Source organism: Protomyctophum parallelum, assembly GCF_964188405.1.
Source record: "Protomyctophum parallelum genome assembly, chromosome: 12".
Lineage (NCBI taxonomy): Eukaryota > Metazoa > Chordata > Actinopteri > Myctophiformes > Myctophidae > Protomyctophum > Protomyctophum parallelum.
In genome coordinates, this window is record NC_139712.1 from 26,596,458 (window position 1) to 26,609,849 (window position 13,392).

General features: G+C 42.1%; 1 protein-coding gene across 1 annotated transcript in view; it reads left to right on the forward strand.

Moving 5' to 3' along the window:
- The window catches only part of LOC310867800 (matrix metalloproteinase-16-like), a 110,866-nt gene that overhangs the window by 61,882 nt on the left and 35,592 nt on the right, over window positions 1–13,392 (forward strand). Inside the window, exon 4 of the mRNA XM_083777935.1 lies at window positions 11,067–11,371. Within this exon, the coding sequence (XP_083634061.1) occupies window positions 11,067–11,371 (305 nt within the window). The remainder of the gene's footprint in view (window positions 1–11,066; window positions 11,372–13,392) is intronic.

Here is a 13,392-nt window from a genome sequence, read left to right on the forward strand (position 1 = left end):
ATTTTTACACCATTGACGATGGAAATCCATTAATTGTTTTTGTTTCTGGTTCAATGATCTCATCATTTTACAATATTCTTGATGAGATAATATATCTCTCCTAACTTCTTGTTTGAAAAGATCCCTTGTGTAGTGTCTTTGTTTGCTAGATACAAGTTCTGTGTTAGCATCCAGGTCCTCTTGACTTATTTCTCGTTCCGTCTCTTCATCCTCTTTTCGTATAAGTATTTCTTCGTGTTCCGTACAAGGAGCGATATTTTCCCAAGCATGTTCCGGTGGACCATTAGTTTCAAGGTTCCTTATAGCTGCATCTATTGCTTCTGGATTTATACTGTATTTCTTCTCATTTTTGAAAATGACATCAATCTTGGCATTATAATGATTTTCATAATTATTGTATTTACTTATTAGATCATCCTCTTCATTTCGCCAGGGTAAATACAACATTAACTCAGCACGGAAGTGTTTTTCCTTTTCCGTTTCTTTATTGTATTTATGAAATCGAATGACAGCTTCTTTACATCTTTTGTACATAATACCGAGTCCATGTTTTAGAACTATGAACTTATTTCTTTGGTTTTCTTCCTTTTTTTCAATTTCTACGTCTTCTATTGAGTCATCGTCATTCGTTTGTCTATTGTAATTAGCAACAAATTCTGCTAAACAAATATCTTCTAATATATCTGGCCTTGTCGAACTGGCGGTCAGTATTGAGGTCTTGATATGGTAGGGCTGGAATGGCTAGCACTTCCAGGCTAGCAACAGGAGCGAGGCAGGTCACGCTGGGGACCTGGCGTCGTTGCAGCAGGGCGGAGGGAGACGATAATCCAGGTTTCACGTGTGTGTAGTGGTCGAACCGGCGGTCAGTATTGAGGTCTTGATATGGTATCTGAGGTCTACTACGTGATCTGTCTTCTTCTGGCTTCATTACGTTGTATGCACCAGTATTTATGGTAGAGAGTGATGTCATTCCTGGCGTCCTGGTTGTGATGTCAGAGAGGCACTCCGTTGCTTCGTAACACTTCGCCCTTAGTGAAGCTGGTCGATGTGGAGCCGTGGACCAAGGATCTCTTCTTGATCGGCGGCCGTCGTTGCTTCGGGCTCTGGCCTCTTCGGACTTTACCATGAGGTGTTCTGGAGACTCTGCCAGAGTGTTGACCTGTTCTTCGAGCTTGTCTTCCAGACTCGGTGGTGGTGGTGCATCAATGCTGGATGTGAACTGCACAACGATGCTTGGGCCGTTATGGCTTAGAGAGCCCTAACAGGTAGGCGGAAGTGATGGCGCCAGTGTGTTTGGCTGCTCGTCTCCTGCTCTCGTTTTGGTTTGTGTTTCTGCTGTGTCTAAGCCTTGGCACTGTTCAGATTAAGTCTCTGTTGGTGTATGATCGCCAATCTCCGGCACCGAGGAGGAAACGTCTCCGCCGCCGTGGCAAATGGAGTGGCAAGCTGGTGAAGCTGAAAGCCCGTGTATGCTACTCGTCTTTGTCTCACGTGAAACCTGGATTATCGTCTCCCTCCGCCCTGCTGCAACGATGCCAGGTCCCCAGCGTGACCTGCCTCGCTCCTGTTGCTAGCCTGGATGTGCTATTCCAGCCCTGTCGTTCCTGCGCTCCTCAGCTCTGGAGACGCGGGGTGAATCTCTGCAATCAGCGGTCGCTGCGCCGCGATCCTAACTCCTCCGGATCAAAGGCTCCAGCCCCTGTCAGGATTGGCCAGGATTGGCCTGATGAATGCTAGATCGCTGACAAATACAACATTTATCCTGAGGGATTTCTTCAGCTCCCGCGCCTTGGATCTCCTCTGTCTGACAGAGACGTGGATGGTGGCGGGTGAGTGCAGCGCCCTCGTTGAACTGTTGCCGGCCGGCTGTTCCTATTTCAACTCCCCGCGGCCCTTGAGCAGGCAGGGTGCGGGAACATGGAGCAAACACCATAGGACCTAAAGGATGAAGCGTTTGAATGTCGTGTGGGTGTCCAGCTAGCCAACAGTCCAACAGTGTGAACAGCTGCGGTTGTCAGTAAGATTACCAGAATGGCTAAACCTAACCGGCCTAGCCTAGTCGGCCTGGCTTTGTTCGGTTTCGTCTCATTGATCTGCAGCGGCTCTCCATCAAGCAGGGCGTTATCGCTTCTCCTGGGCGTCGTGTGGGATGTCTTCCCGGCGATGGTCTACTGGTAGTTGCCGTCTCGGCCCTTGTCACTGCGGCAGCTGGCGATTTGAGGCCGTTTGCGTCGTGAGCTGAACCTCCTCAGTGGTCGCATGGTCGACCACTGCCTCAGCATTCCTGGCCACTCCGTCACTGAAGAGAGAAACCTGGCAGTGAACCTCCACTCAGGATTGTTTATTTTAAGGACCTTTTTCTTCATAGAGTTTAGGTTTCCAAAAATATCATGTATTTCAGTTGAAAAAAAAACATTTAAAAAATAGGTTGTTCCAAAAATATCATGGATTCAAGCTGAAAAAAAATATTAAAAAAAATATATTATACTCGTATTTATTTACATAAAGAATCAATAAATTTGCATTGTTTTTTATCAATTTTCTTTACATTTGTCGCTGTGATAGTTACATTCTTTTTTATGTTATTTGTTACTATTTTCAGGCAGATTTTAAACATAACGATTTCTGATTTTAATGCATCTAAATGTTCATTAAACTTATTTTTATTACTATCATTTAATTCAATCAAATAATCTTCTGACTCACCCAACATTTCAGAAATAATATCATGTTGACAACTTATCAAAAGGTATTGATCACACACTGCTATATCTTGCGTTTTAAATATGATCTTTAATCCTGATTTACAATTGTCAGATGTTTTATTACACGAATTACAAAAGTAACCTTCATCCACGAGTCGAATGACCGATTCATCACAAGTTCGACATAAAATCGTTGGCGAATCTTCCAATTTAAACTCAATAATCCTCCCCAAATAACTATATAATATTTCCGTCTCTAAGTCATTTACGTTGTTCATATTAAAAGAAAACTTTTCTGTTGGTTCCTCATTTAATATTACTTTTTTTCCTTCTTTTTCAAACCATAATCTTAATTCTTGAACTTCTGGTATATCAAGCTCCCTATATAATATAGTACCTGTATTACTAGTCAGATTCTTTTTGTCATTATAGCTAGTTATGATGGTTCCCTGTAAAATTAAAATAGGGTAAAGAGAGCCGGTATCCATGGTTGTGTCTTCTTCCCAAGCTGTATATATAATTTTTGTATTTGATGAATCCAATAACTGTAATTCCCTTTTTCTACGTGGTCCATTATTTGTAGAAATAGTCTTTACTTCTGAGAAATTAATGCAAATCCCCAATACGTCTATGACACATTTGTCTTCTAACAACTGTATGTCAGGTATCCTGGTGAAATTAAACTTAGGTTTCAAAATTTCCACATCTCTATCAAATACAATAATTTCTGTCCTTGATTTCAGTATAATTTCAAATTTTTCGCGGTCCGTAGAATATTTTGGATTTATTTCTTTAAATTGTCCGTCAGTGATGAAATAACATTGGTTTACTTCAATCAAATTAAAATATTTCTCACATTCTTGAGTAAATCCTGTTACCTTAATTGTTGCTGTACTGTCTGTAATCCGAAAGAAGAAGTATATTCCGTTAGTAAATTTACGTTGTTCACTTTTAGTAACTACCTTTCCACAGATTTTCCATCTTTCACGACTTCCAAATGATAATGAACTTAATGCTGAGATTTTAATTACGGGGTCCTTCTTCATCCTTTTATTTGAAGGTATATCTGTAGATAGTTCCATTGTTTTTCTGTATGTTTCGTTGTGGAGGTGTCCTATTGATCTAGATCTGTGTTTACAACAGGCTTCCGTGTGAAATTGTCAAATGATCTGGAGTGTTGATATGCCCGAGTCTGTCTGCGTCTTCCTCGGAGAGTCCTGGTTTCAATATCTTCCTTCTTTCACTGTGCAGCTGAGAGTCTTTGGCTGAGAGTCACCCCAGCTAACTGAGTCCTGGTTTCAATATCTTCCTTCTTTCACTGTGCAGCTGAGAGTCTTTGGCTGAGAGTTCCTCGGAGAGTCCTGGTTTCAATATCTTCCTTCTTTCACTGTGCAGCTGAGAGTCTTTGGCTGAGAGTCACCCCAGCTAACTGAGTCCTGGTTTCAATATCTTCCTTCTTTCACTGTGCAGCTGAGAGTCTTTGGCTGAGAGTCACCCCAGCTACCTTTTCTAGCCTTCCCCCGTGGATGTGTCAAATGATCTGGATTGTTGATATAGCCAAGTCTGTCTGCGTCTTTCTCAGAGAGTGTTAAATGACTGAGCTTCTTGCGATATTATAACTTAGTTTTTGCATATATAATTATATACTTAGATATATATTTAATTTTGCAAACCACACTAATATTATTAATTATGGTAACATTTTTGACACGTTGTGACTTTTATACATTCCAGAATCATAATGTTGTATTACATACGTCATTACTGAGAGCAGTTATACAATATCTATATACGTATATACGCATATACTATATACGTATATCTATATACTCTATACTCTATACTGTATAAAGTGTGTAGTTGTAAGTTGATTAGCGGTATTCTGTGATCGGCCTGGTCCAAAAACCGTGACAGCAAAAAAAACGTTCCGCCATTCCAGGACCCCCCCAGAAAAACATCAAATCTGTGCCCGTATTGCTGGACCAATGATGACGAAATGACCATATCTCTTACGTCATCATTTAGAGCTGGTCATACACGTATTTCTTACGTCATCATTTAGAGCTAGTCATACACAGTATATATCTATATACTCTATACTCTATACTGTATAAAGTGTGTAGTTGTAAGTTGATTAGCGGTATTCTGTGATCGGCCTGGTCCAAAAACCGTGACAGCAAAAAAACCGTTCCGCCATTTCAGGACCCCCCCAGAAAAACATCAAATCTGTGCCCGTATTGCTGGACCAATGATGACGAAATGACCATATTTCTTACGTTATCATTTAGAGCTATGAGCTATTAGAGTGTATGACTAGCTCTAAATGATGACGTAAGAAATACGTGTATGACCAGCTCTAAATGATGACGTAAGAGATATGGTCATTTCGTCATCATTGGTCCAGCAATACGGGCACAGATTTGATGTTTTTCTGGGGGGGTCCTGAAATGGCGGAACGTTTTTTTTGCTGTCACGACAAATGGACCAGGCCGACCACATTACTTGCGCGCTCTGCTTGCGCAAGTAATAAATCAGTTGGGGTCCATGGACAAATACAGTGGGGTAACCACTGGATAAGGAAGCAATAAGCCACACAAAAAATCCAGAAAAACGGCAACCCAAAAACTACCAATATTATCTTTATAGAAAGACAAGCGCAACATCTTGTAATAAGCAGACTTGGCAACACTAATGGATCTGGTAACCTTCTGGCATCCAGAAGTCTCTAACTCCTATTGTGCTGCCTGGTGGTAATAATAATAATAATAATAATAAACTATAAAAATCTAAATAATTAGGATTTTACTCACCCGAACAGATGTCTGTAACATTTCTACTTTCACACACAGAACATCTGCTACAGTATGCACTCAAAACAAAGCCTTTCTGTGAAGCATTGTGAGAGGGATTACGGACATCTGTTTGGACAAGGAGAAGTCGGCATAGTTTGGATATAAAACATATCCAGACTCTTGTTACGGAGAACGGAACAAATGTGTTGCCAAGTACATTTTCACACATGGAGTTCAACTTAGTAAAGTTAGTGCCTTTATGAAATAGGGCTGTCACGATTACACATTTAAGTTGATGATTAAGTGTCTCACAAATCATTGCGGTTAACAATTTAATTGTGTTTTCGTTTTGTTTTGTTGGAACGTTACAATTTGTATTTCTGTTTGCCTTTTAGGCTTCGTAATCACAAATTGCACCGGGCAGACATGACACAAAACGTAATTATAGAAAGAAATCACTGACATTGATCTTTTATTATTATTATTTTTTCTTTCCAAAACATTTACAAAATAGCATAAATAGTTATCTACAACAGCTTGTGGATCTGCTATTTCTGCTATTTATTTTTTATTTATTTTTGTTATGCAAAAATAATTGTGATTAGGCGATCATGTAGTGTCTGTGACATGCCTATATTAGGAACTGTTAGTCAATCAGCAGCCCAGCAAACAACAAGGCTCTGTACAGTGGTGTATAGTAACTACTGTACGTACATTTACTTAAGTACAATTTTGAATTATTTGTACTTTACTTGAGTATTTCCAGTTTTCAATACTTTTACTTCAACTCCACAACATCTCGGATCCATGTAGTTTTACTCCACTACATTTATTTGAAAACACTACTTTCTAGTTACTTTGTTGATTTTGATTATTATTACAAAACATACATTACCCACTTCAGCCCTATATATTTGTCGGCCATCTGAAAATATCTGATCAACAAGTTTCAATCACTGTGAGCTTGTAGATCGCCTATTATCTAAAGCTTTTTATACATTTTGAACTTGCGATATGGGATATTCAGCCGAATGAGTACTTTCTACTTGTGGTATAGGCCTACTTTAAGAACATTTTGATACCAATTCTTTAGTACTTTTACTCAAGTACATTTTGATTACCGGACTAGGACTTTTACTTGTAACAGAGTAGTTCTTCATTGCAGTATTGATACTGTACTTTTACTTAAATGTGTTTTATTCGCCTTGCATTTTGAACTCCAGATACAGCATTCTGCTGCGTCGGTGCCTTGCATCATTGCATAAACAAACCATAATACGTTTATTATCATTTGGTTCTACGATGATGCAAAGCAACAGCCCTTATTATTAATAACTCCTGTTTTAACCCGCCAAACACGGTTATGCCTGTCGGGTATCCGTGGGTTCCCCACCCTCTACTTTAGCATAGATTTACAGCAGTACAAGGAGCAAACATTAAATAAACAAGCCAAAAACGACACCATTTTTTTTTTCTTTTTTCTTTTTGTGTGTCTGAAATATTGCCAAATACTGAAACACCACCTTAAAGGGAAACTTCACCCTTTTTGCAAAAAAATATATGTTAATGCCGTTTAGAAGATTTAGAACACTTTCCTGGGGGTCTTTATGTGTGTAATTTGTGGTTTTAGATTTTTTTAGATTATAGCCCAGTGTTTCTGATGTCATGGACACTGGGCTCACTTCCTTCCTGGACTACAATTCCCATAATGCTTTGGTGCACTCCTCCTTGTGGATAGGGGAGGGGGGGCTCTCTTACTGAGATGTATAGTCCAGGAAGGAAGTGAGCCCAGTGTCCATGACATCAGAGACACTGGGCTCACTGCTAAAATCTAACATATCTAAAACCACAAATTACACACATAATGACCCTCAGGAAAGTGTTTTAAATCTTCTGGACGTCATTAACATATATTTTTTTGCAAAAAGGGTGAAGTGTCCCTTTAATGTTCTTCTGATTTAGATTCTGTATTTTTATTGTGTTTTAACTTGGCCTTCTGTCTGGTTCCCGTATCGAGCCTCCTTATGTGGGCGTGTTATGTCGTGTATTTCCAATTCCAATACTTCTACTTCACTACATCTCAGAGGCAAATATCGTACGTTTACCCCACTACATTAGTTACTAGTTACTGTGATTATTATTCCAAAACATACATTTCGTCCATTTGAAGAAAAAAAAGCAGATCTACAAGCTCACAATGCATGGCATCGTGACGCATTGTGAGCTTGTACATCTGCTATTTTCAAAATATTTGTATACATTTGTAAACTTAAAATGGGACATTCTGCATAGTGAGCACTTTCTACTTGTGGTACTTTAAGTACATTTTGATTCCAATACTTTTTTACATTTTTACTCAAGTACATTTTGAAGTCGTACGATTTGTCACACACGTTACCGCAGTGAAATTTATTTTACATTGCAGTATTGATGCTTTTACTTAAGTAAAGTAAAAAAGTAGAGTACTTTTTCCCACCACTGTCTGTTGTGTGAGATATCATCCTTATTGTTCCTGACACACGAGAGCCCTTTGCCATGTGAATATCCTGCAAATAGTTCTCCCACCACCGTGGTAATGTTGTTAACAGACCAGCCGCAGCGTGGCACATTGAAGCTGTCAGCACGAATACCGGAAGACTCGCCCCGGTGCTTGCCCGTTTTTCCTCCCGGAATTGTCACCAGTGAGGGGGATGACTTTGTAATATGCTATTGGCTGTTTGTATTCTTTTTGGAAAAATATAAAAAGATACACCTGTAGAAAGGCTATATTATTTTACTTATATTGACCCTATAAACAATTTAGTATTATTTAGTATATGTAAGGTTTTGCACACTCAAATGGTACCTCGTCAGATAATCCCCACAACCCTACAACAACTTCTGTGAACAGACTTCAATGTAGTAGCTTTTCATAAATTATATTTGTACTTAGGCTGTCGGCTGTCATGAAAGTTTATAGTTAGAGAAATTCAAAGTCCAGCCGTCTGCTGTCCAGCCTCTCCCACCCCTCACTGGGGTTACCGTCAGCACATGACATCTGCACTGGGCTGCCATGTCAGCCCTTCCATCCGTCCACTATTGGTCTTGTGAACTACTTGAACCCTTTTTAAAAGGTGTCATACATTAAATATCATCTTCATCAATGAAATATGTCCTGTTCCGAAAATACACCTAGATACATACGCCAGACTTTCATAACAGGCGCACACCATATAATTCTGCAGGTGCAGTTTTCTTTTTACTAAGACTAAAAAGACTACTATTTTTATATTTAGTCGACTAAGACTATAACCGTTTCAGATGACTAAAATAGGACTAAAACTAAATCGCATGTTATTCAAAAGACTAAGACTTTGCTCTCAAAATTAACATTGCATTAAGAAAAAAAAACTCACAATTGTACTTGAGTGCATGCACTTAGTTATTAACACAATCTGTGTTTCTTCCTGCGGACTACAATTCCCATAATGTTTTGGTGCACTGCTCCTCCTTGTGGATAGGAGGAGGGCTGTCTTACTGTAGACAACATGTAGTACAGGAAGTAAGTGAGCCCAGTGTCCATGACATCAGAGACACTGGGCTCACTGCTGAAATCTAAAACCACATATTACACACATAATGACCCCAGGAAAGTGTTCTATATCTTATATATGTCATTAACATATATATTTTTGCAAATATGTGTCCCTTTAATCCATCGCGCATCGACACACAGCCTATAATGAGGATGTGACTCAAATATGGAGGGCTATGGTCGGTCCAGAACTTTTTTTTTATTATTATTATTTTTTTTTTAAATGAGTTAATATCACAGGCATACTCTTCACAAACTAGAGCATGTCTGAAATAAGTGTCAGAGCTGAAATCAACATGTAAATATGAAATAAATGCTTAAACATGTAGCTAGGTGTAATGTTAGAGACCACAGAAGTGAACCTTTCAAACTGAACAACCATGTCAATTTGAAGCTATGCTTCCCTGCTTTCATATGACATGAAAAAAAAAATCCAATGGCAGTCCCCCAGGCAAATTTGGTCACATTTTGTAGAATCGATCTCAGGTCTAAATGTGTTAATAGCCACCACTGCACGAAAAACAAACCTGACAGACAAATGCCCACTGCCTCGGTCAGCTGAGGTCGAATTTGAATTCAATCAATTACTTCCGCGCTGACATTTTGTCTCGTGTGGACCTTGTGGGCCATGGTGGTTGGCACCACTCCGAGAGACACAGCCAGTGGACTCAATCAGACACACTTTGAACTGACTTCACTTAGTCAATTATGGCGGCTAGTGTGCTGCTCAAAATGTGTGGCTTTAATTTAAGGGTGCTGAAAATGCTTCGAGATAATGCAAAAATGTTTTCCCGTTGGACACGACAACCGAGGGGTGGGTGGGGGGGTGGCTTTGTTTTACGGGGCCAGTTTAGAATTGAAGTTTGAGTCGCCGTGTTCGGGTGGCAACGTGCCAAGCGTTGCGACGGCCACCAGAGCCGACTAAGCGCCGTCCGTGTTACGTCACGATAGGCAGAGAATAGTAAATATTAGTAGCCCCTAGTTTCCATGCGCCGACAATAGAGGTGGAAATGACACGTTCAGCAGGGGGAGTCTGTGACCAGGCTATGTCTGCACCACCCTGCATGGGGTGCACACTTAGTTTAGACTAGTCATTGCCATGGTTAGACATAGTGTCTAGTATGCCAGTATGGCCATATTAGCCATATTCCAACGTCCTGATAACGGTTGATTTTGTATATTTAATACAGTGATAACGGACGAATCCGCTGTGTGCGTGTGTGGTGGTGTCACCTTCTCCTCTCTCCACACAGCATAAAGAACGTGTGTGGTGTGTGTGTGTGTGTCACCTTCTCCTCTCTCCGTCTCCACACAGCATAAAGAACGTGTGTGGCGGTGTCACCTTCTCCTCTCTCCACACAGCATAAAGAACGTGTGTGGTGTGTGTGTGTCACCTTCTCCTCCTCTCTCCACACAGCATAAAGAACGTGTGTGGTGTGTGTGTGTCACCTTCTCCTCCTCTCTCCACACAGCATAAAGAACGTGTGTGGTGTGTGTGTGTCACCTTCTCCTCCTCTCTCCACACAGCATAAAGAACGTGTGTGGTGTGTGTGTGTCACCTTCTCCTCCTCTCTCCACACAGCATAAAGAACGTGTGTGGTGTGTGTGTGTCACCTTCTCCTCCTCTCTCCACACAGCATAAAGAACGTGTGTGGTGTGTGTGTGTCACCTTCTCCTCCTCTCTCCACACAGCATAAAGAACGTGTGTGGTGTGTGTGTGTCACCTTCTCCTCCTCTCTCCACACAGCATAAAGAACGTGTGTGGTGTGTGTGTCACCTTCTCCTTCTCTCTCCACACAGCATAAAGAACGTGTGTGGTGTGTGTCACCTTCTCCTCTCTCCACACAGCATAAAGAACGTGTGTGGTGTGTGTGTCACCTTCTCCTTCTCTCTCCACACAGCATAAAGAACGTGTGTGGTGTGTGTGTCACCTCCTCCCCCCCCACACAGCATAAAGAACGTGTGTGTCACCTTCTCCTCCTCCTCTCCACGCAGCATAAAGAACGTCACGCCCAAGGTGGGGCCGGAGGAGACGCACGACGCCATCCGGCGGGCGTTCGACGTGTGGCAGAATGTGACGCCGCTGCGCTTCGAGGCGGTGCCGTACAGCGAGCTGGAGCGCACCAAGAGGGACGTGGACATCACCATCATCTTCGCCTCGGGCTTCCACGGCGACAGCTCGCCGTTCGACGGCGAGGGTGGCTTCCTGGCCCACGCCTACTTCCCGGGCCCCGGCATCGGCGGCGACACGCACTTTGACTCGGACGAGCCGTGGACGCTGGGGAACCCCAACCACGACGGTGAGTACGAGACCGTGCGTCCGCCGCCACCAGGGTTGAACAGTTTGGTTTTCTTTTTTTAACTAAAATTTTTATCCCACGATTTTGTAACCCAGTTTTCTTTTCACCCAGTGCCAATTATCTAATGTAATCCTGGGCGCTACACTTCCTCTGCCAACCTGGGGGGGCAGCGGACTGACCTCATGCCTCCTTCTATGCATGAGGAGTCCAAGCTGCTTCTTTTCACCTGACAGAGGGGAATTTCCCCGGCCGACCAGTTTCTTTCCCCTCCATCAGGCGCCCCGGCTGGCCAGGGGGAGGTAGTTTTAGAGACCAGGATTACGGCATGTTTTTGTGAGGGTATCTACCCTAGGGGACACGGGGAGAACATGCAAACTCCACACAGAAAGGCCCTATCGCCAACCCCCGCCTCGGGTATGGGCACTGATGACGCGGAGGAGGGAACACGCCACCAGTGCCCACAGCGTCCCCAGCGGGAATCGAACCCAGGACCTTCTAGCTGTGAGGCGACAGCACTACCAACTGTGCCACCGTGCCCCTAACAGTTTGGTTTTCAACCTCGTTCACATCTGTGTTGTTTTCGTCGACTATAAAGCTAAGATGAAAAATGTTCGTCGACTGACTTTTTACGCTGATGAAACCTAACCGGAAACTAAATGAAAACTAACGTTAAACAATTCTTGAGTGCGTAAAATGAAACCAAATGGAGCCTTATGGGCCCATTTTGTTTCATTTTACTCTCTCAAGAATTAAAGATCTAATAAGGCTCCATTTTGGTTACCAACTCTTCCATCATTTTGCCAGGCACCACCTGGAATCCCCTCAAGGACCAACTGGCTGTCCCTGGACCACTGGTTGAAGATACTAGGGGTAGATACGGGGGTCATACTGTACAAACTAATTGCGATCGACGATTGGAATTATGTTTTTTTTTGGCACTGAACATACAATAATGTACTAAATAAGGCTGTATGGTTCTTTACGTTTGAATAAAGCGATGGTGTTGAAAACAGTGATGGATTCTGGGACACGCTGCAGACGTTCCGCTGTGGTGTGATGTACAGCAGACAGAGGTCTGGTGTCTATTAAGTGCTGATATCTGCTGATCTTCACAGCATGACGGCGTGCTTATTGAAGCCTTTTATCCACTTAAGCCCTGTGTTAGACTGTGTTGTACAATGGTGTCGTGCGGCGAGAATATAGCCAACATGCGAGCTCATACTTGGCTCCTTTTAAGGGGGCTCCAGTGCCTGGCTTTTGAAGATTAAGTCATAAGTTTGTTTAGAGCACTCGGGGAGTTGGGATTAAATCGTTGAGACAGCCATGTTTATGGAGTTTGTTTTAGGGCACTAAATGACGACGTACTGTAAGACGTCAAGATACAGTGTGATTTTTATTTTGTGAACATGTAACAATCGCCCTATGTGTCTTAAGGCAAATTATTAACTAAGGAAAAATAAACAACAGGATCGTGGGAATATGGTTTATATTATTTATATAGAGATGCAGCAACTGTGTATTGTCAAACAACCGGTGTACACTTAAATCAATGCGCTTGACAAAGTGGGTCTGTCCCTGTCGCTCTCCCTATACCATAAAGAAATGAACAGGTAAACAAACTGAAATCAACAAACAATTCTCATTCAAAACCCCTCCCTCCCCAAAACAAGTCCCGACGCTCTCTGCGTCCTGCGCCACAAGGACGCTACAGTGTGCAAATCCGCGCTTTGTAGAATTAAATAAATAATAAAGTCTGTGTCCTCTTCCTTAATTGGACGCGGCGCGCCCGCGATAGTCTTTAGCAGTTCCTTAGCCAAAACAAAGAGTTCCTACGTTCTGATTGACTAAACGAACAAATGGGGTATTCCAACAGAAAGCTTTTGGTTCGATCTCACCGGTATAGGTAGTTCTAACTCCGTTGGTAGAAAACCATCGACCATGCAGATTCCAATCCAAACGCCGATCACCCGACGGCAGCGGCAATTAAGCGGTTGCTCAATTCCCAGACGGTCCTGACAGTT